The sequence below is a fragment of the Rhodnius prolixus genome, unplaced genomic scaffold (assembly GCF_049639745.1).
Source record: "Rhodnius prolixus isolate KJV_2025 unplaced genomic scaffold, Rpr scaffold_5, whole genome shotgun sequence".
Taxonomy (NCBI): Eukaryota; Metazoa; Arthropoda; class Insecta; order Hemiptera; family Reduviidae; genus Rhodnius; species Rhodnius prolixus.
Genome location: NW_027411624.1, coordinates 37,976,402 through 38,000,124, shown reverse-complemented (window position 1 = coordinate 38,000,124; position 23,723 = coordinate 37,976,402). Strand labels below are relative to the sequence as shown.

Here is a 23,723-nt window from a genome sequence, read left to right as displayed (position 1 = left end):
TTTTTTTTTGTTATTTAATGAACTGGTTTTTCAATGTCGTTTTGCGTACGCTTTTGAGGAAACTATTATTCTTTAGCAATATGCAAATGTACTTTCCTCCATTTTTATTGCAAGAAAAAAAATACGCGCTGCCACTTTTATAACTTAATTAATCCTGCTAACAAGCAAATTTATAGTAGCATTATTTTTTTAATTCACTAAATTAAAAAAATAAATAGTAAATTTACATTAATAAGTTTAGATATAGTAGAAGAGGCCTAGTACTTTTTTTTTAGAGATCTTGGCGTATCAGTGGGTGAATCACGTGAAGATTTTATGTACATTTACTAAATAAAATATATAAATAGATAGTAGACGCCACGATTGCGAGCGGATAAAGACAAGGCATGCAAAGCTAAGATGTACGTAATGTGATGTATTGTTCGACACCCCAGTGTAGGACTTGGATTTTATTTAATGGTTAACAAAGGAAATTTATAGTTGCTAGTTGGACACAAAGCCCGCCTAAAAAAGTTATTAGGCGTAAACATGCAACTATTTGAGGTTGCAAGAATCCCTGTGGTTAAAAAATAGTCAAATCTACTTCAAACCTGAAAGAAATGGATTTTAAGAGAAAAAAAAATGTACCTAATGGCACAAATAAAGTTAATTATTGAGGGTTTTAATGCAAATGGTACATAATGTGCGTATATATGTGATAAAGAGCCAAATTGGTTGGGCAACAAATTCACTTTTCCGAATGAGAAAATGGTTGTTATAATGATAATTAAAAAAAAAAACATAGTATTGTTTACTCACACATTTGTTTAGTCATGATATATTTTAATTCTTTCCATTTTAATTAAATGTTTATCTAGGTTTCAAGATTGTCTAGGTTTACTATTTATTTGAGAGAAGGTCATGTTCCAGCTATCCCGGAATCACTTTAAACCAGTAAAAATCTGTAGGTTGCTGCACATAAAAGCGAAGTTGGTGTACCCAAAAATTTTTCCGTCACCACGGATGTCATCTCCAATACGCCCATTGCAACTGGGTGCCAGGATTTCTAGGACATCTGGGCAACTACAAGACGGGCGAATTAAAAGGGAAGGCCCAATCAACTTTTCATGGGTCTGAAATGCTTCTAGTCAGGATCAACGCAGGGGAGAGGAACAACAGATTAGATCAATTTAACTGTCGCCAGAGATATTGCTTTTACAAGAACTCCTTTAGATTAGTACAATCTTTTCTTGACTGATTTCTAAACTGTAAATGTACATACCTATTAACTAGGAGCTCAAATATCAATTATGAAACCAAACAAACGACTAAGAAACAGAGAACTCATAGAAACTGAGAGCAAATAATAGGTGCTGGAGCGATGTATACTCTCCTTCGTACCGTTGCAAATTTTAAATTTTGGAAGTCATTATTAGAATATCTGGGGAGAAATGCATTGTCATCAGGAAATAGTTATCACTTACGCGGCTTCTCATTCAAGAACTTCCCAGGAAAGCATGTAAAAAAAATTGTCATTCTTTCTGAATGACAGAATCGAGAATCACCAGTCAGTACAATCAGCAATCAGAAAATCACCATTCAGACATATCTTGGCTACAAATGAAAAATAAAAATTAATCATCTGATTAATTAAAACATGTTTAAATGAAATAAATACTTTTCTCCTGGTTATCATAGGATTTTGTGAGTAGTATTTTTTGTTTTAACTTTTGCTTTTTGTACACATAATTATACATTTTTTTGTATATACACTTTTAAATAATTCGTATATATAAAAAAATTTAACAAAAGTGAATTTTTACATTATTATTTAAGAAATAATAACAATAACATATTTTTGTTTCCTTAGTTATATAAAAGTAGTGGATTCAAATAAACATGCAAAAGACTTCATCAAACGTTCCATTTTAAGATTTCGCAAATAATGAATTAAGAATTTTTTTTTTTAATTTCCATATTATTTTCATAAGATCAACAAACCAATTTAAATAATTATACTGAAGAAGGTATGTATCAAGTTGAAAATATTTTGTATTTCTTGCAATTTACATGAATATTTCTCAACAGATCTAATCATTTATTTATTGGTACTAACTTAACAAATTTCTCTAATAGGATAGATAGGATATGAGCTACGTGATTTAAGTGATAATTAGCTTTTTTTGATTATTGTTACTTTTTTTTATCTGTTAAAAATATCTTATTTCCCATATGATTTAACATCTGATACATTTTTAACTTTTTAAATATGATTTCATTAATTTTGATTCTCTTAATAATTGATTTTCCCCCTTGTAAGAAAACTATTTTTAAGGCTTGTAGATGACTGTTCCTGAAAAGTACAGGAAAATGTCTTTCACCTAGTAAAAATAAGTCTTTTAATCTCTTTTTTTTCCGAAAAAAAGATTTAATTCGATTAATTATTCATATTTTTTTTTTTTAAGTTAATGATCTAGTCTTCCGTGAGCTGAGATTTTTTATATTTATGAAAAACCCTATGTTTTTTTAAGTGATTGTCTTCAATTGAGCCCCAATACTCGCGATAAATTGTTAAATATGTCAAATTCCACTGACTCGAGGAAAGAACCAATCCTGAGGAATAGAAATTCGTTCACAAATCACAATGCACACAATCCTATGGATGAGAATGTTCAGGTAGTTTTATTAATTGTTTTCAAAGCTGTACAATTTTTTATAGGTAAAGATAATTATAAAAATTATTTACAGCCGCTGTATGATGCTCCACCTTTAGAAGGGTGGTCTACAGCTAATATGTACAACATCCCTGGTTCGTCACTTTTTACACCAAGTGCAATATTAAATGCTCCATATTTAAGATATCCAAGAATACCAAAGTATTTTCCTTATTATGCAATGGACGAATCTTGCTTATATCAGGTAATTACTGCATTATTGTTATAAAAATTTCGTAGTATTCCAGTTCTTTATACGGCTGATTATAAGTCTTTAACCTAATTAATTTTAGTATGATGATCAAGACGCAATTCCCGGGTCAGCTGTGGCTACACCTCATGGTACTATCTCACTAAGGCTAAACCATAAAATGCGAGTGGACCTGACAATAGATAAAGCTATTCGAATAATTAATTTGAAAGTAATGTAATTTATTTCATTAATAACTTTAATTCAAGTTTTAATATGATTATTGTTCCCTTCATAATTAAAAATCATAAATTTAACGATCATTGAGAGCATTTACTAACACAATAGAACTGAAAAATGCTCTGAGATGTTTATGCGCCTTAAAATAGAAGAAAAAACCAAAACCGACATTTTTGGAAATGCTAAAATAAATTTGATGAAAATAATAATTAAAACTGTCCGGTGGGACAGTATAAGGGTTTAAATTAGTGTATATATACATATGTACATTGTGTTGCTTTGAAGAAAAAGCTTGTAGGGTTTCTAAAAGAAATCACATATGTAAAACGATTTTCCATTTTAATGTTTTATGAACTGAAATCTGTCACAATTAAATGTAGATTTAATTACTCTTGAATTTACTATTAAAGTAAATACGCAATTTTTTCAAAAGCCAGAATTGGTATTCTTCAAAAAAACTTGTTTAAGACAATTATGATAAAAAAGCACTCTTTGAAAGAAAACGAGTTGACTCAATTGTTTGAATTGCATCTTTTTTTGTTTTAAGAGATCCGTAATTATTGTTGAATTAATTAATAACAAAATACTTAGTGGTCGATTCTCGCTTTTTCTTACCGCTATTAGTAATAATTAAATTCTCTTGAAACTTTACATTTCTATTAAAAATGTAGTTTATTTCAATATTTTACATCTTAATTGAATCATTTTAGAAAGGAAAAAAAACGCAATAACTAATGAATTATTTAGTAAAGCGGCATTTTCTGAGAGCACCGATTAACTTCAAATTTAAAATTGTTATCCTTATTAATTACCTATCCTAATAAATACTTATTGGAATATTGTTTAATGATTATTTCAAATTGAAATAGACATTAAAAGGAATGCTAAACAATCTCTTTTGAACCAAACAGTTACTGTGCTACCTGTGCGCCATAAGAATATCTAGATAAAGATAAAAAAGCCATAGAAGTTGTTTTAAAGGAAATCTAAAGTGCATCTATTCATCAGAATGGTGCTTTCGACTGACCTAATTCGATCAAAACCTTATTGTGGCATCCCTTACTCGTCTAACAGAAATATAAAATCCAATTTTTTTATAAAATTTTTCGTTTTTTTTGTTACAAAAACACCACGCGCACAGAACAACTAGTAAAAAACCACTCTTTCGCACTCAGGAGATCGTAAAATGGATATTTCTGTTGAAAATTAAAAATCTGCACAATGACTAGTAATTTCTTCTTAACATGGAGAATATGAAAATAAAAAGAAGATTTAAAATACTATTTTCATTTTCTGAAAAAATTCTGCAATTTCTCTTTCTACAGCTGTAGCCCAATTTTCAATGGTGTGAAATGCTAAACACGTCTTTTTTTTTTTTTTTTTTTTTGTGATTTAAGGCGCGTCAACATCTAAGGTTATTGGCGCCCGGAGCTTTTTTCAGTGCACTGCCGGCCTCCGGGCAGTGTTCTCTAGTTACAAACAACACTGTCCATCACCGGACAGTGAGCTGTAAGAAGCTCCTAGGAAGAAAAAATCTAAGGGTCAGCAGCTGGATTCGAACCCGGGACCTCTGCGTGGGAATCCAATACGCTAACCGCATAGCTAATCCCTTCCCTGCATAGTTATTATTTTTTAAACTTAGGATTTCTTGTAAAAACCCTTTTTTACCCGTCTTTTCTTGAAAATCATTTTTAGCGTTGTATCCCACTTCCTTCTAATTTCTTTTATATCTAAATCAACTAATTTTTAACTAAGCAAATGTTGCAGAATAATATCGTAATAGCAATGAGTTCCACTGGCTCGACTTGTGCTCTATTACATCCAAATGGCAGAGTACATCAGTATGGAAGTAGAGTAGAAATAATGGCCTACGACCCAAGAGGTAGTCACAAGTAAGTAAACAATATAATTGTACCAACCAATTCAATAATTGTTGAAAATAAAATGCAAAATTTTCTTAGCTATTTTGCTAAAAATAATTATTCAAATATAATAATGAAATCATAAATAAACGAAGCAAAACTTTATTATTTGAACACAATTTATTGTAGAACATAACTTTCAAAATTTTTGTTAACCATAAGCTAAACCAAACTATCTATTCTTAAGGTCCATAAATAAAAGTTGATACTAAATTTTAATTTTTTTAATATATAGGTACGCTAAAATGTGGTATAAAGGTGTTAGTTTTACTTCAGAGAATTGTGCTCTAGTATATTTGGTAGATTCTGCAGGAACACGTACAACAACTGACAATTTCTCTGATCTCACTGTGGATTTCTCGTTGTCAGTATTTTATAATGAATCGCGCCATGGGGCCACTTTTATTCCTGAAGCTGCTACATTCATTGAATCAGCACAATATTGGGTCACCGACGAAATGGTTGAAAATTGGATCATTAATAGTATCAGAATATCTCAAGCGCCCGATGGATTGGTTAGGTAAGTTTGGAATATTTTACAATAAAAAATGGTTTGTTTTCCAAGTCGAGTCATGTGTTTTTGACTTATCCTTCAAGATTAACCGTTTTATTCTGCCTAAAATGCTTCAACTAAACTACAAAAATTACTGCCTGCAATTATAAAATTTAATTGGCGATTGGAAAAAGTATTTAGCACGCCATTAATTTAACTGGCTCTAGACATGATTCATAGTTACTGCTGTTTTACAAAGTAAATATGAATTTTAAATCACATTACTTTTAACTCCCCGTCACAGTGATTAGTCATGTAATTAAGATTACTCAGAAATCAGTTAAAAGAACATAAAGAGCTCTTTTTTTTTTAGCTTTCAACACTCACAAAATAAATCTAGAGGCCACTTAAATAAGGAGATGATTGCTACTGTTTAGATACAGCTTATCCATTAGCAATCCATAACTAACTACCAAAAACATTTGCTATGTGAAGGCGGGAAGGGCATATTGGTGCTTTGCCATCGTAGAGCTTGTTCTACATATAGAATAATTATTACAATATAATAATTCACCAGTCCATCTTCTCTGTTTGGATATCCTTGAATTTCCAGTAAATCATCGCCTTAGGATGTCGCCATCTGTGACAATATTACAAAATTATAATTTACATATAGATAGATCCGATAGTTTTTTTTTTTTTTTTTTTTTAAATTAAAAACAATCTGGGGAAATAAACTAATGGAACTACAGCAAGAGAACACTATAAGAAGGCCGGCATTAAACTGAAAAAGTACTAGGCGCCAATGACCGCAGATTTTAACGCGCCTTAAATTAAAAACAATATTTTTACTTATTTTCACTGTATTTCTCAATACATATACCTCTTCCTTTTTCTTTTATTTACAGGGTGGCAAGAAACAGTAATAAGTATCATTTAAGGACTTCAGCTAGTAATGGTACAGCTTCTATTACAACTCCATTCTTACACTGTACAGCAAGCATGGGTTCAACGTCGCATTTATTTGTACGCAGAGGTGAGCGCAGGATGCACTATGATGGATCAAGTTTTATAGTGAGGAACGCAGGACACTCTGCCGGTTTTGATGAAAAAACTCAGTTAAAAGTATTTTAACAAATGCTCGGCATTAAGAGAAAGAAAAAGAAAAAAAAACATATGAAGTTGTTATTATATTATTACTTTTTTCTTTTAATTTTTAAAAAAAATGTTAGGCAATATTGAGTGTATATCGACCATTTATCAATGTCGAAAGAGATAGAGAATAATCTATATTATATTTGTGCAAACTCAGGACAAACTTCCCGTCGATCCTGTAGCTCCGGATATAACTGAATGCAACTTTTTTTTCTTTTTGTGTATTGTGATTGTGTTTTTCATCATCTCAGGCGGAGAGATCTGATCTCTATAGGATATAGGATTAAAAGCTGTCATTTGATATACGTTATGCGTTTTTTTCTATTATTTTATTTATTTATATTTAAATAAGTCTCTAAAGTGCCTATCATAAAACTGAACGCTTTTATAAAATTAAGCAATACAATTTTTAAAAATGTTAATTCATTTATTGCACTTTCTTTTTACTTATGTTTCCATAGTACATCTAAATTAAAAGTACAAAGCAATAAATAGCCTAGAATCTCTACCGAATAAAATGAAAATATGCACGTTAGAAGTAAATACAAATACAGTACATACAGGGAACACTAATATGAAAATGAGACATAAAAAGAAATTAATATTTTTACTAAACTTGTGGGAATTAGAAACTGAAATGATGTAAAAACTAAAGTCTGCAGTGTCAGAAATCTGTGACCTTGTCGCTCATAATTGAGACGAGCCAGGCAAGGTAAATGAGTAGTGAAGTAAATTAATGTAAATAATCTAGCCAAAATCCACAACGCTGGATAATGCAGGTGATTTCTGAACCGTTAAAGCCCACGTGTTTTCCATATAATCTAAACGGTTTCGGACATCCATTATCACATGTGGATTAATTGGAAGTTTTATACTTTGACGTCCCACTTACAAAGCTTCTACCACAAACTAGAGCTGAAGTTTGGGTACCGGTGAAATAATTGAAAAAAAGGGAACGTGGAACATCTCATTATAACTTACAAGAATACGAAGAACTCCAGCAACTTATCATTGCTTTTGAATGAAATGATTTTTTTAAATAGAAACATTCACTAATTTAGCATTCCGTTATCATCATTCCATGTTCTAAATTATTTTGTATAAGAGAATGGGCACTATTACAAAGATGCGCTCTTCTCTACAGTACAGGCACAAAAATTTAAATTTTCTTTTAAAGTTGAGATTACTAATTGTTTTTCCTACTTGTGTTAGATGAAACCAAACTTAGGAAATTGTTTTGTTCAAGTTTAATTTTGTTCAAGGTAAATTTTTTAATTACGAGTGGGATCTTAAATATGATAGCACTAGAAGTAAGTATGTAAAGTTGCCAACAATTTGAATTTATGCAAAGTAGAAGTATTAAATCTTGTAAATCATAACATCACGACTAAATTAATTTTATGTAAAGCTAATGAAGGAGTTGTAGAGAGCTTCATAAATGCAATGTGCCACTATATATTTTTTTCTTAGAACGCTGAATATTTTCAATCAAATATTTTAAAAAATACGAAGTCTACTTTTTTAGCATTCAATTACCATTGCTTCAGAGCAGTTACAGGTTAGATGCTTGTGGTTTCTGTTTAAACATCATAGTTGAATTTCTACTGTTGTTCATATCGTAGGTATTTCCGCAGGGACGCGCAGAGCCGTGAAGTGACTACTAGTCACTATGGATTTAGCAGGGTTGTTCTCATATCTTACAATAACCCACAAATAGATTCATAATAAGAAAACTTAAAGGCAATATAGTTCCGATTCGAGTTCATAGAATATTAAGTCCGATTTAGAAATATATTACTGTTGTTTATGAAAACTGAGAAATAAAGCAAAGCAAATACATTACAATTGACTTGAAAAGTATAAATAGACATTTGTAAAGGCAGAACATCGACTAAAATGTAGGAATCGTGCCCATAGTTGTCAAGCTGAAGCAACTGCGCTGTAATCGTGTCTCTTCAGTTGTTTTTGATTTGATGGATTTATTTCTGGTTATTTCTAATTTTCTTCTCTCGAAAGTGTGAGATATTTTGATATATCACAAAGTATTTTTACAGCATGGATGTGAATTCTTGTTTTTGCAGTTAGTAATCTTACTAGTAAATGGCGAAGAAATAAATATTTTACACACAGAACTGAGTAATCGAGTTGTAGAAATCCTAGACTTTCTTTACATCTGTTGGGGTTTTCTAAAAGAAGATTATCCGTAATTTAACGAAAAACAAGGCAAAAACTTTTAATGATAATCACACGTTCTTAAAAATGATACAAATAATGATACAAAAATAGAAGCATATATTTAAATGAATATATAACAAACAACTGGTTTTTATACTTATATATTTTCACTTCGAATGTTTAAAAATACGAAGATTCTACTTTTTTAGCATTCAATTAGCAATGCTTCAGAGTTTAATCAGAAACTGACCTCAATTGCCGCTTCCTTCTACCATAAGTACATATGTTACTATAGTTATAAATAAGAATATTACCAAGCCGGTTAAGTTAATTATTGTTATCTCATTATAATTATGAGTTCTGAAAAAATAAAAATAATCTAAGGATCTTAAAACGTTATTTAAAATATTCGTCATGTGACTATGGTTTTTGTAATATAAAATTACATATAGCTAAATAAATACGTGTAAATATCTTTTTGATTAATTGAAATTGATCTGTTACAATTATCCTTTCCTATGCTAAAGTAAAATTTCCACAAATTACATAAAAGTTATGGTACACACAGACAAAGATACCAACTTTAATGCAACTTAAAGGAAGTAGTATTAAACGAAGCGTTCTTGGACTAAATATAAACTGTCACTATTAATGATTAGTAATATACGAGGGTCGTTTGAAAAGTCCGTGCAAAGTCAGAGAGATAGCACTACTGGCGCGTATCGAGGTTATGTTTACTTAGTAGCATCTCTTGGAAGAATACACACCAAGTTTCAGCCAGATCGGTCTATTTCTTTGTGTTTGGCATTCGTTTGAATCGAGGAAGTCGAGTGATTTTCAATAAATTGACGAAAAAAAATTTCGTGTGTTGATTAAACACTACTTTATGAAAGGCAAAACGCCTCAAGAGACTAAAGAGAAGCTTGATAAACATTATGGTGACTCTGCACCTTCGATTAGAACAGTTTATAAGTGGTTTCAAAATTTTCGGAGTGGCCATATGGGCACAAGTGACGCTGAACGTTCTGGACGCCCTGTTGAGGTTACTACTCCAGAAATCATTGATAAAATCCATGATATGGTGATTGATGACAGAAGAGTGAAGGTGCGTGAGATTGCTAGTGCTGTGGGCATCTCGAATGAACGGGTACAAAATATTTTACATCAACATTTGGACATGACAAAGCTATCCGCAAGATGGGTGCCGCGATTGCTCACGCTTGACCAAAAACGAAATCGTGTGAAGTGTTGCAAGGACGGTTTGCAGCTGTTCCAGAAGAATCCGCAGGACTTTAAGCGTCGTTTCGTCACTGTGCATGAAACATGGATACATCGCTACACTCCTGACACCAAAGAACAATCTAAACAATGGGTTACCAAGGGGGAATCTGCGCCCAAAAAGGCGAAGACCGTTCCTTCGGCCGGAAAGATTATGGCGACTATCTTTTGGGATTCGCAAGGAATAATCCTCATCGACTATCTGGAAAAGGGTAAAACTATTACAGGTGCATATTATTCATCGTTATTGGACCGTTTGAAAACCGAGCTGCAAGAAAAACGCCCACGATTGGCCCACAAAAAAGTCCTTTTCCATCACGACAACGCACCAGCTCACACCTCAGCAGTTGTGGTCGCAAAATTAATGGAAATAGGGTTCCAACTCGTTTCACATCCCCCCTATTCTCCAGACTTGGCTCCCTCGGACTACTATTTGTTCCCCAATATGAAGAAATGGCTGGCGGGAAAAAGATTTTATTCAAACGAGGAGGTGATTGCAGAAACGAATGGCTATTTTTCAGACTTGGACAAATCCTATTATTCGGAAGGGACCAACAAACTAGAGCAGCGTTGGACGAAGTGTATAAGCCTAAAAGGAGACTATGTTGAAAAATAAGAAAGGTTTACCCCAAAAAATTAAGTAGTTTTTATTTTTGCACGGACTTTTCAAACGACCCTCGTACAGTACGTATTTTCTTAGTAACATAGAGTAAATCTCGTACAAGAATATTCTGGGCTCTGAAAGGTTAAAATTAATTAAACGAAATAAACACAAGAAAAATTTACTCCTGAAGCTATACATCCGAATGATTTATTAACCACGCACTCTTTCTATCCAAAAAAGATATTCATTACTTGAAAGCTAGGTACCTTTTCTTTTCCATAAACTTTTGATATTAGCTAAAAAAAAACAAACTCTCTTTCACAAAACTATAATATGGCCAGTTTTAGAGCTACTTATCATAATTCTAGAGAACCCAATACATAAATTAAACGAACACCAGTCATTCATTCAAAATAAGAATTTTACACTCGCCCTTTCAAGAAATAGTCTTTTGAAAACATACTTTACTCAATGACCTAAATATTCCATTCATAGAAACGAAATTGTAGCAACTTTGCCTAAGATGGCTCATTCTAGACACACACAACACCCCTATTTCATCAACACATTCCTGGAATCTCCGCCAGATATTTGCAACCTTTGACCAGACACCTCCTATCACAAGAAGAGTATTTCTACCTACCTAGCATTTTGGACATTGCACTTCATTCATACATGTGCCAGGCATTTTGAGCACTCTTATTTATTATGTTAATTAACAAAAGCAGTAAATCTGTGTTTAAAACAAAAACTACTAATTTATTATTTTCGTTCCAACTTGAAATTTGACAAGCTACTGTCATAAATTGTCGAAAAGTCCGCAGGGTTGAATAAAATATCATAATACTTTATTGCCAATAAATTTGCCTGTTTCGATGGATAAAATCAAAGAAGTTGTCATAAATATTATATAATTGGTACTAATTTCTAACACAGTGATTCTCAACCACTGTGCCGCGGAAAGTTTTGAAGTGTGCCGCCAAATTTTAGAAATGCATATAATAAAAATTATATATTAAATGTAGAAGACGATATGAGAGTAGCATTATCATTTATACGACCAAATATAAACGAAATTATCAAAAAACATCAAGCTCTAATTTCTCATTAAAAGTATTCTTATTATTAACTTGCAATTAATCCCTTAATAAACAATGGTTTTGTAGTCCATATTATTTTATTTTATATTGAAAATAAACATAAACTATTTTACACAGTGTATTACGGATTAGTAAAATACTTTTAAACTTATCTTATTGTTAGTGAATCGCCAAATTTTGAAATTGTTAAAAGTGTACCGCGACAAAAAAAAGGTTGAGAATCACTGAATCTAACAGAACTTAGAGTTCAAAATTCTAATCGTTCAAAAATTGTTAACTAAACATTTTGTAAAAGAACTTAATCAACTTAATGTTTTAGATATCTATTCTGAAAACAAAAACATCAAATATTAAATCTTTCTAAAATGAAGTAATACCGTGTTATTGATTAAAACATCAGCGCGGATTTTCTGCCCAATTCCTCCGATTAAGACGAATTTAAAAGCAAAACAATTATCTAAAATCAAACACAAAAACAACGAGTATATAAATTCACTTACAGTATATGACCTTGGAAACCTGTAAGGCTTACAGCAAGTGAAAGGAGTAATATTACAAAGGTACTTTTTATGTGCCATTTCATCAATTTGGATCGCGAATCCTTTGAAATATTAAATCCAAACACTATTAAGAAAACTGGCACCTGAAACAAAGTGACTATTATAAAAATCTTATATTATTCAGATAGAAGAGGATTCTTAAACATTAGTATTGTACCTTTTCCTGAACGAACAGCTGAAGGTTCAAAAAGAATTTCCCTAGAAAAATTATAAAAATAAAACCAACTGCTTAGTATATTGGTGTGTATGGATGAAGATTACATAAAATCTTAAGGGCACGATTTAAAAATAATCTCAAGCGAAAAATCTATACAAAATGGTAATTCTGAGGGAGTAATTCTCTTCCAACTTCTTTAACAACTAACTTGAACCACCTTTCTTCAAGCAAGCAGTATTATTATTTAGGCGAGTATGCACAAGTGGCATTAAACAATTCAGACCCTTCACGGCGCTGGTCAAAGGATAGACGCTGTGTAGAGGATATTCTATTGCTGCCCGATTTGCATGCCTGCAGTTTTAACAGTTCGCCTTTTTTTAGAGCGAGGGGGAGGGGGAATGAAATGTTATAAGATAACTTATTTATATAAATATTTTATGTTTATATACTTAACATGACGGCATTTTATTTGCTATTCTGCATAGCGTGTGATGCTAAAATGTAAAATTATGTTAATACTTTTATTGTTTATTTGGGATATTAACTTTTTAAATACCTCAGTTGTAGACAAATTAAAAAAATGTATATAAATTAAAACTGTCCGGTAGGACAAAAACTTAAAAAGTCCACGAAAAAGCGCACAGTTTATAACAAGTAAATTATTCAACAATACTTATTTATTTTTCTACTGTAATTTATCTAGTTCCTATAATTGAGTACTTACTCAATTATAGGAACTATTCTACAATATAGAATATTGTACTACACTACAAGTGTAGTAAAATACTTAATATTTATTGGCTGTCCTAAAAATATGCATATTTTAAACTACTTTATATTACATATATAAACATTGTGGGGACAACACCTACATTAAGGATATAGTTGAAGAAAACTAAATTATTTAATATTAAACAAGATTAATTATTACCTATTATTATTAACGCTTGACTACTACATTTATGTAGTAACAACTTTAGTAACAATCACTTTAATCGAAGAATGAACTTGATCCGAACTTTTATAAAAAATAAATGAATAAAACAAAATCATTGATGTATGTTGGTGTAAACCTTGGTATCACTTTCGATCAAAACCTCTCCTGGAAAAACCATGTTTCCCAAATCTCTCGTCGTTCCATCCATATCCTTAAACAGTTTAATAGTTCCCGTCACCTTTTTCCAATTAAGACCCGGCAACTCCTTGTTTCCTCTCTTATATTCCCCCATTTCGACTATGGTTGTTTAGTGTATGGCGGTCTTTCTGGTGATATTGAAGCTAAGCTCAAGCGCCTCATGAACTGCTTCATAAGATTTATTTTCAGCATTTCGCACTGCTACTATGAGTTGAAGTGGCTTTTTCCTGTCTATCGCCGCCAATATTTTTTAGCTTCTTTCCTTTTTCAAGTCATCCAGTCTCAAAGGTCTTCCTATATTTTTCAACTCCTTAAGTTTAAATCCTCGATACATTCCCGTAATACCAGATCTCGCTCATCTGATCTCTATATTCCTTCTCACCGTACCTCATCCTTTGACAAATCCTTCCTTATAAAAGCTACCTCTCTCTGGAACTCCTTGCCATCATCTGTCCGCCATGCTCCTACCCTATCTATCTTTAAATCCCGTCTATTCAGTTATCTCCTTTCTATTCAGCTTCCTCCGAAATTCTAATTGTTTTTATTTATTTCCTTCATTTCTGCTGTTATTTTTATTTTCATTTTTTGTAATAATAATAATAAACTGTCTTTATTTATAAATATAAATAAGGACAGATGTGACCCTTGGTATAAAACCATCAGGGGAGAGGGGTAATTTTCTAGAAAACAGAAAAATATAAACAAATTTTTTCCTTTAAAATAACTTAAAATCATTTTCTAATATAACATTAGGCTACAATAACTAACAAGAACTAAATAGAAACTTAAATAAAATTAAATTCAGCCACAAGTTGTTGCCTATACTTAAGAGCCATCCTACAATATTTCAATACTAAATCCCACTTCTTTCCGTTTAAGTATTCCTCTAATTGGGCCATTGACAAAAAATCCTCATTGAAATAAATTCTTCTGAATTCTTTCAATATAGGACACGTCGCCATAAAATGAAATACAGACTCTAATTCTTTTTTATTACACATTGAACATATTTGTAGAATCTCACTATTGTACCTTTTATAATTTAAATTTAATAACTCGGCTCTTATCACTTTTTGTAAATACTTATTTATTTATTTATTTTCTGTTTAATCACAGGCCAAACTGTCAAGGCCTCTATTTGTTCCTGTATTTATTCTTAGGGGACAATTGTCCCAGAATAATAAATTTCTTTTCTATTTCTAAATATTTTTAAGAAATTTTTTTAATTTCTAAGCCTCATAATTTTTAGATTTTTTTATAACGTTTTTCTTTTTAATCTGTGATTAATAGTTTGATTATTATGCATTAATAATTACAGTCAATCTAACTTAAATAGTTTGCTACTTGAAAAAATCTTTTGTATATGAAAATAGCCAGCATTAGGGTCTGGTCGTCTAATAAATTCTAAAAAATATTAATGAAAAGTTAATTCAGTAAAATTACTCAATTGATATTAATCAAATCTTAGGTGCTTGCTGATTTGTGTACCTTTTAGCGTTTAATCAACACTTATACATAATTTTTTAAACTGTAGGTTTTTGTTAAAGAGTATATGTATATATAAAAAAAAATGAATATTAATTTACCTCTATGATAATAATTACAGAAAAGATTAGACCCAACCATCCATGTAGAGTCGAAAAGTGGTGACCCTTCACGAAATCTACGACGATAGCGAATGCAACTACGAGGCAAACTAACACAACCACCATGAAAATGAGATGCATAATTTTTAGTGAATTTTCACTGCCCGGCCACAAACGGTGCGTGGAAAGAGCTGAAACACAAATATTCATCAAAACTAAAATATTTTAGATATAATATGTATGTTGCTTACTTTTTGACCTTTATTATATATATATATATATATATATATAAAAGTCAAATTCATATAACATATGGAGTTCATTTTAAGACGGCTCAAATGCATTTCATGCTTAAACGGTTGATCTGAGCAAAAAATGGTAGAGGAAAAATTTGTTGCCCGTCACCTCTACTAGTTTCAAAATATGTGACTTGACTTTAGATTTAAGATCGCATACGCGGGTCCAGAAGTAAGGGTTTGTAGTTGTCCACCATTTTCACATACACACTTTGATAGAGTACAGAAAGTTATGAAAGGAACCAAACCGGAAACCTCATTCGACATCTTTAAGTTAAAGGTGCTTGGCCATTTCAAAATCTGGTATTTATTAATCATATGCATTTCAATTTTTTAACTTGTTATCAAAGAGAAAGAAGAGCACGCGATAGGTCATTTTTATGTATTTTTTCATCCCCTTTCTTCTGAAAATATTGCCAAGGCAGAAAAGCTAATATTTTTCTTAATATCGGGTAATAAGTAGTTTTCCGAGTGATTTTCTAAGAAAATTTTTGCTCAGATCAACCGTTTAAGCATTTACTGCATTTGAGCCGTCTTAAAATGAACACCCTGTACATATATATATCTTTAAATTCTTGATTTGTTGAATTTAGGTCAAGAAAAAATGTTTTTTAGTGCGAAACACATCAACATGAGAAACACAGTTTTCAAGTTAAGTTTTATCTTTTTGTAATATCTAGTCTAATGTATCAAATTAAAAAAAATTAGCTGGAATTGATAAAATATTATAATAATAATGATTAATTCAAATCAAGCTACTTTCTTCATACTAGACTTGTAATCATATTGATATAGATTAATGTGTTATAAAAATATTTGCATAAGCCAGTGTAATCAAATTTGGCTTCTAGTAAAAGCAGTCAGTAGCATGTTCTTCACTATTTTTTCCAAATTGAAGACGTAAGTTTTTAATTATTTTTTTATATTAATTCTATGATGCGAGTATACTTATTGATGTTATAAGTCCATTTTCATTAATTAACATTCCTAATTTATGAACTCAAAGCGCGGCCAGTTTTGCAACTGAAAAACGGTTGAATTTTTACTCTTATCAATTTACGGTTGATTATGAAAACTTATCAAAAGAATTAAATTTAAATTCCTGTCTTTCCGCATCTTTGCTGCTTTGCAAAACATGACATAAGCTTTTATAACATACTTATTGTCCTTATAGACAGTTATGAACTTTCATATCCCGAATTCTAACACAAGAAGAAATAATCTATACTCCATAAAATTTTATGTTAGAAATTATTCTTATCAATCCTTTATTCTGAAAAGCCTAAAATTTCCAGACAATGTAAAAGGAGTTGTAGATTTATTCTAGGTCTGGTGCTGAATATAAATTTAAAATAATTTCACGGTAGCCGAGCGGTTAGAGGCGAGACCTGCGAAGCTAATATGTATTGTGGTACTGGGTTCGATTCCCGGTCTTAGGCCTTGGATTTTATTTAATGATTAATGTGAGAAATTTATATCAAAGAATATTTGCTAGTCGCCTCCGTCCACGACACCTAATTGGAAGTAGGACGTTAAGCCCCGCTTGAAAAAATAGGCGATTACTTTACTTAATGAAACTATAAAGGTAGTATGAGAAAGTACTTCCGAAATCTTTTAGTGGAATTTTAACAATTTGGTACTCAACAATACTAATTACAGAAAGTATATTATTACTCTAAACTCACCAACTCCTAATAAATATACAAGTCCAAGTACCATTAAAGGTGGATGCCAGCTGAATCTTTCTGGACCATCCCAGTGAAGGCCTGTATACTTTGCAATCCAATAGAAAGTCAATGCCGTTGCGGTTATACCCACTACATGGATGACAATGAACAATGTGATTTTTACACCAGATTTGAAAGATCTCTATAAAAAAATAAATAAAAACAAGAAACGACTTTCTTGTTACTTCTTGATTAAAAAAAAACTAGGAAAACCTGAATTTTCATCATAAACAAAACATTTATAACTGATTAAAATATTTTACTACAAAATAAACCCGAATCTTACTATGCCTAGTCGGCAAATAACCTTAATCTAATTTTGTATAAGGTATATTATTCACACTAATAGAGATAATACAAAGTACTATTATCCGTTTAGGCTTTCTTTTGTTTAATGGACCAGTTTTGGATTTGCAACCATCGTCGGAGTTATTAGTCTAGCTTTTTGTGTAGAATATGACTTATAAGTTAGTTAGAAATTTTAAGCATGTTGTTTATAATTTGAAAAATCGGTTTTCAATATTCCTTAAATAATATATTTCAAACTCAATGAAGCACATATAAATTTTTGTGAACTATATATTTTTAAAAAAATTGTTATTTTTAGTGGTTGTGTAAATGATTTCTTGACTTCTTACTCCTTTTGCGACGATTGCCTACAAAGAGGAAACTTAACTCACATTTTTACTTAACTTTCTTAAGGTTTTTGTAAGAATTAATAGGTTTCTTACTATTTTCATACAAATCCGACTGTTGCCCCTCAACAGAACTTTTCTGGTCATTTATCTTTGATTTCGAACTCAGACAAACTCAAAAACGATTTTTCCTTCGTGGCTCTCGCATAACACTCCTTACTCGGTCAGACCCTTCAGAAATGTCCATTTCTTATTTTTTTCGTCACTCTCTCCCTTCTGACTTTTCTTGTCTATAAAGCTTCTAAAACAAAAAAGATCCATCTCCACTAATTCAATGTTCTTTTGAAGCTTCGTCCGTCGCCTTTGTGCCGGTCTCAGCCGAAATAAAAACCTCTTAACTATAGACAAGATTACTACTTTATTCGTTCTAGATTAGTCGGTATACAAATTGCAAACACCCCGATGTACCAATAGAAAATATTGTTTTCCTTAATATGGCTTCTTGCAACCCTTGATCAGTACCTCTATTATAATAAAAAATGACAATAAAATGCAATTAGCGCTTAAAAAAAAGAAGGTAATTGTTTAGATTAACTGGCTGACATGACATATTAGACTACATTTTATGCTATTTGATTGGTGTCAAAAACTTGCTTTTACTAAACATTAGTACGGTTAGAGTTCTTTTGCGCATTTAGTCTCTATTTCCAATAAAACGAATGACAAATTCCTTACCTCGAGAAAAGTTCCGCCATTTAATTTATTACCTTCTAAGAACCAATATGTTAATTCCTTCTTAGAGCAGGTTATTTCCACAATAAAACTCGATTTCGGATTGGGTTGTAACTTTCGAAACATTACGTATTCATATTTCGAACAATGTCTAACTTCTGAGTTAAACTCTGGTTGGGCAAAACTTCAATCACGACGAACGACTAATCCATGACTAAATTAGTCACAGACCGATTACGACTAACGACAAAAGATTAGTTTTAGTCGTGGAATTTATCACGACTAACAATAATTCAGATTAGTCACCATATGAATGACGACTAATTGAGATTAGTCGTGACAAGAGCCACGACTAAATAACAGTCGTCCTAAAATTGGTGACTAATTTAATTAGTCGCGTCAACAGCAACGACTAAATTAGTCGTTTTTTGTTGTTGTTTAAGTTAATCGTTAGCCTTAGTCGAGAATTATTCATTTATTTATTCTTGTTGGCGACTCACTAGACTTGTGTAGGACCACCTTACACTCACATTTGACTATGTTTACCACTCACAAGTCATACATATAGGACCTCCTTACACTCAGATTTAACCATGTTGACGACTCACAAGACTTATTGTAGGACCACCTTACACTCACACTTACCGGTGCTGGCGACTCACTAGAATGAAATAGGCCATCCATATTTAACTATATTTGTGTATAATTAGACTAGTATAGAACTGCTTTACATTCAACTTCAACTTATTTTTTACTGCCTCACATGTACAATATTTTTCATTTTTTTTTTTTCAATCTATCTACACAGCTGTAAGAACACATGGACAGTGAGTTACAAGAAACTCCTTCTAATTGCCAGCAGTTCGATTCGTACCCGGGACTTCCGCATAGGAATCCAATTTGCTACTCGCAACGCTAATCCTTCCCTCACGCATGTTTATTGTATACAAAACCGGATTCGGACATTTTTCAATTATTATAGGAACATAATTCAGATTGTTGTAGCTAATAAAGAAATCTAGAATTTCCCAATTATTGATCTGAAGTTGAACTATTTACCAAAATTAGTCTAAAGGGAACAAATAAATGTAAGATTGGAAAACAATTAATATTTAAGGGTAATAGAGTCTTATGTCTCTTTTCTTCATCCTTAATGTAAAATAAATATACACACAAACAAAAACGTATTACAATACACAAAAACTCACACACCAATATATATAAATACATATTTTTATGTAAATATACAAATATGTATGTATATATATAGTTAGTTTGTGCGTATGTGCTTGGAGTATATTAATTGGTCAAATATAAAAAGTAAGCTATGGGCATAATAAATAAAGCAATGAGTAGTCGACAGATCGAGGGAAAAAAAAGGAAAAGGTACATGTGACGCGGTAAAAAATAAGATTAACGTAAATGTAAAGCAGTTCTACATATGTCTACTGAGTCACCAACATGGTTAAATATAACTCGAAGGAGGACCTACATATATAAGTCTTGTGAGTCGTAAACATGGTTAAATGTGAGTACAAAGTGGTCCTGTACTCTCTAGACTTATCTAGAGAGTTGCTGTGGTGGTTTAACTTTAAAGTGCTTGCATTCTCAAGTTCCACAAATTACAGATAAGTGTACTAAGTACATAGATATATGCTTTCAGCAAGAGTAATCATGGTGATGACTAAGACTAATGACTTGTGATTGAAAAAATTAGTCACGACTAATATTAACTATGATTATTTTATTTAGTCGCTCTTACGACTAATTTAATCATGTTTAAATGTGACCACGATTGAATTACGAGGGTCGTTTGAAAAGTCCGTGCAAAAATAAAAACTACTTAATTTTTTGGGGTAAACCTTTTTTATTCTTCAACATAGTCTCCTTTTAGGCTTATACACTTCGTCCAACGCTGCTCTAGTTTGTTGATCCCTTCCGAATAATAGGATTTGTCCAAGTCTGAAAAATAGCCATTCGTTTCTGCAATCACCTCCTCGTTTGAATAAAATCTTTTTCCCGCCAGCCATTTCTTCATATTGGGGAAGAAATAGTAGTCCGAGGGAGCCAAGTCTGGAGAATAGGGGGGATGTGAAACGAGTTGGAACCCTATTTCCATTAATTTTGCGACCACAACTGCTGAGGTGTGAGCTGGTGCGTTGGCGTGATGGAAAAGGACTTTTTTGTGGGCCAATCGTGGGCGTTTTTCTTGCAGCTCGGTTTTCAAACGGTCCAATAACGATGAATAATATGCACCTGTAATAGTTTTACCCTTTTCCAGATAGTCGATGAGGATTATTCCTTGCGAATCCCAAAAGACAGTCGCCATAATCTTTCCGGCCGAAGGAACGGTCTTCGCCTTTTTTGGCGCAGATTCCCCCTTGGTAACCCATTGTTTGGATTGTTCTTTGGTCTCAGGAGTGTAGTGATGTATCCATGTTTCATCCACAGTGACGAAATGACGCTTAAAGTCCTGCGGATTCTTCTGGAACAGCTGCAAACCGTCCTTGCAACACTTCATACGATTTCGTTTTTGGTCAAGCGTGAGCAATCGCGGCACCCATCTTGCGGATAGCTTTGTCATGTCCAAATGTTGATGCAAAATATTATGTACCCGTTCATTCGAGATGCCCACAGCACTAGCAATCTCATGCACCTTCACTCTTCTGTCATCCATCACCATATCATGGATTTTATCAATGATTTCTGGAGTAGTAACCTCAACAGGGCGTCCAGTCCAGAACGTTCAGCGTCACTTGTGCCCATATGGCCACTCCGAAAATTTTGAAACCACTTATAAACTGTTCTAATCGAAGGTGCAGAGTTACCATAATGTTTATCAAACTTCTCTTTAGTCTCCTGAGGCGTTTTGCCTTTCATAAAGTAGTGTTTAATCAACACACGAAATTCTTTTTCGTCCATTTTTTGAAAATCACTCGACTTCCTCGATTCAAACGAATGCCAAACACATAGAAATAGACCGATCTGGCTGAAACTTGGTGTGTGTTCTTCCAAGAGATGCTACTAACTAAACATAACCTCGATACGCGCCAGTAGTGCTATCTCTCTGACTTTGCACGGACTTTTCAAACGACCCTCGTAGTTCTGAATAATTAGGCGTGAATAATTTTTTAATCGCAATTTTAGTCATGACTAAAAATTTTGCCCAACTCTGGTCTATCTACATAAACCAACAAAATTCCAGGTAGTTCGAAAGTATGTGTTCCGCCAAAACGTCAGCACACAGGTAGTAGACCAGATAAACAAGGAAAAACATTTTTCACAATTTTTTTTTTAATGATTTAAGGTGCGTCAACATCTAAGGATATTGGCGCCCGGAGCTTTTTTCAGTGCACTGCCGGCCTCCTGACAGTGTTCACTCGTTACAGACAACACTGTCCATCACCGGACAGTGAGCTGTAAGAAGCTCCTAGGAAGAAAAAATCTAAGGGTCAGCAGCTGGATTCGAACCCGGGACCTCCGCGTGGGAGTCCAGTATGCTAACCTCATAGCTAATCCCTTCCCTTCACAGTTACTGTTAACTACATCAAGCACAGTTATTGTTAACTACATTTTTGAATTTTTATTTTATTTACTTATTGTTTCTCCTTATAATACAATTGTAGCAAGGGGTTGACCCCAACATTTACAGCTATAATACAAAACAAGTATAAAAAAGAGAAGAAAGACAAATAAATTCACTTCTACACATGAATAAACTATTATATCAATAAAAACAAACTTCTTATTTTTATAGAATTGAATACAAAGTGAAATGCATGCATTTCACTTTGTATACCGTGTCGAAACATAACAGTTCTCCAACAAAATTTCAGGTTGTATAGACGAAGAAGTGTTTATATTATACAGTAAATACTTGGATCTTTAAACACCTAACATCAGACAGATAATTAGGAAATGAAATAAATCTTTACTGTTCCCACTTAGCGGGCATGGGGGATCAGTTTCAGAATTAAATTTAGTGATACGTTCAGTCTAATAAATGGAACTGTACGAATTGATAAAAATAGATTAAAAAAAAATTTGCGTTTAACATTATAACCTTAAACCCTCTTTCGTCCAAAATGTTTTTTAATGAAACAAAACGGTACATTTTTAATGTTTTCCTAATTTTATACTATATTGGGGACTTAATCTCCAGATTGCCACTACTAGTCACTTCCTATCCCGGGCGCTCCGATCATTTACGAGTTGATGGCCAAATAAGAGCACTCCTTAGTGTGTCACAACAGGATGTGTCTGTTGTAACAATTTCAGTCAGATAATCTAAACAATTATACCAGTGATGTTTCGAACACGAAAACAGTTAGCCCCTTTCTAAATTTATCTATAAGAACTTTGACACTTCATGAACGGTTTTCTAGTTATTCCACCCTAATGACATTTACAGTAACTCCGCAACCCTCACTAAATTTACACACTATCTGCAAAAATTGAAGATGTGGGAATGCACTCTTTCATTCAAAGAGCAAAAACAGGCACATCAAGGGCTACAATAAGCAATTTGACTCATACGAATATAATATGTGATCTATTAACAAGTACCTACATATATTTTACAAAATATTGTTTTCAATTGCACGCTTCGCTCTCACCTGGCCACCTATTGTTTTTAACTTCAATGAAAACTTAAGAACTGCTAAACAAAAAAAAAAAGTATATTGTTTGACAATATTCTGAATTGGCACATTCCTTTTCAGCATGCTGGACATTTTACATTATACTTATAAACATGGAAATTCTTAATATATTCCAGTAAATCATCTGATTAAAAAAAAACAAAAGAAAAAACTGTGAAATTGTAAAATTCACATTAGTCACGCTAGAACAACTGATTTTAACAGTTTCATAAACTTTCCTAAAAATGGAAATATACAAATTTGGATCTTTAGTCAGGGCAACCTTTAAATTGAAAAAGATTGATTTTTAATTTAATTGTATGGAAGTATTTACAATAACTATTGCAAAATAATATTGAAAACTGCATTTAGAGAGGGTTCTACGTTTACAGAAACGTTCTTAGA

The 23,723-nt window shown here is 32.2% G+C and overlaps 2 protein-coding genes across 7 annotated transcripts; one reads left to right on the top strand and one right to left on the bottom strand.

The window, feature by feature from the left end:
- Positions 1-8: 8 nt before the first annotated feature.
- On the bottom strand, positions 9-23,652 carry LOC141458404 (plasma membrane ascorbate-dependent reductase CYBRD1-like). Of its 5 annotated transcripts, XM_074136346.1 has the most exons (8): positions 23,249-23,652; positions 18,043-18,247; positions 17,270-17,453; positions 15,289-15,479; positions 12,351-12,493; positions 6,113-6,178; positions 1,464-1,593; positions 9-154 (listed from the first exon to the last, which is right to left on the bottom strand). In XM_074136346.1, exons 2-7 carry the CDS (start codon positions 18,091-18,093, stop codon positions 1,572-1,574), a joined length of 657 nt encoding a protein of 218 aa, XP_073992447.1. In that variant the 5' UTR covers positions 18,094-18,247; positions 23,249-23,652; the 3' UTR covers positions 9-154; positions 1,464-1,571. The 5 variants fall into 5 exon arrangements, with proteins under 5 accessions (XP_073992447.1, XP_073992448.1, XP_073992445.1 ...); XM_074136344.1 differs by lacking the exons at positions 9-154; positions 1,464-1,593; positions 6,113-6,178 and adding an exon at positions 8,997-9,228; XM_074136348.1 differs by lacking the exons at positions 9-154; positions 1,464-1,593; positions 6,113-6,178 and adding an exon at positions 8,997-9,228 and having other exon boundaries at positions 17,270-17,401.
- Positions 1,589-6,998, top strand: fest (wurstfest). Of its 2 annotated transcripts, XM_074136327.1 has the most exons (8): positions 1,589-1,683; positions 1,850-2,006; positions 2,511-2,655; positions 2,728-2,898; positions 2,987-3,115; positions 4,891-5,015; positions 5,281-5,565; positions 6,447-6,998. In XM_074136327.1, exons 3-8 carry the CDS (start codon positions 2,557-2,559, stop codon positions 6,670-6,672), a joined length of 1,035 nt encoding a protein of 344 aa, XP_073992428.1. In that variant the 5' UTR covers positions 1,589-1,683; positions 1,850-2,006; positions 2,511-2,556; the 3' UTR covers positions 6,673-6,998. The 2 variants fall into 2 exon arrangements, with proteins under 2 accessions (XP_073992428.1, XP_073992429.1); XM_074136328.1 differs by lacking the exons at positions 1,589-1,683; positions 1,850-2,006 and having other exon boundaries at positions 2,272-2,655.
- Positions 23,653-23,723: the final 71 nt, after the last annotated feature.

Coding starts and splice junctions, on each gene's coding strand:
- fest (XM_074136327.1), top strand. CDS start 2,557: ATGTCAAATTCCACTGACTCGAGGAAAGAACCAATCCTGAGGAATAGA. Junction 2,656..2,727: donor CTATGGATGAGAATGTTCAG/GTAGTTTTATTA, acceptor AATTATTTACAG/CCGCTGTATGATGCTCCACC. Junction 5,016..5,280: donor GACCCAAGAGGTAGTCACAA/GTAAGTAAACAA, acceptor TTTAATATATAG/GTACGCTAAAATGTGGTATA.
- LOC141458404 (XM_074136344.1), bottom strand. CDS start 18,093: ATGACCAGAAAAGTTCTGTTGAGGGGCAACAGTCGGATTTGTATGAAA. Junction 15,480..17,269: donor TGTATATTTATTAGGAGTTG/GTGAGTTTAGAG, acceptor TTTGTGTTTCAG/CTCTTTCCACGCACCGTTTG. Junction 12,494..15,288: donor CTGTAATTATTATCATAGAG/GTAAATTAATAT, acceptor ACTTTGTTTCAG/GTGCCAGTTTTCTTAATAGT.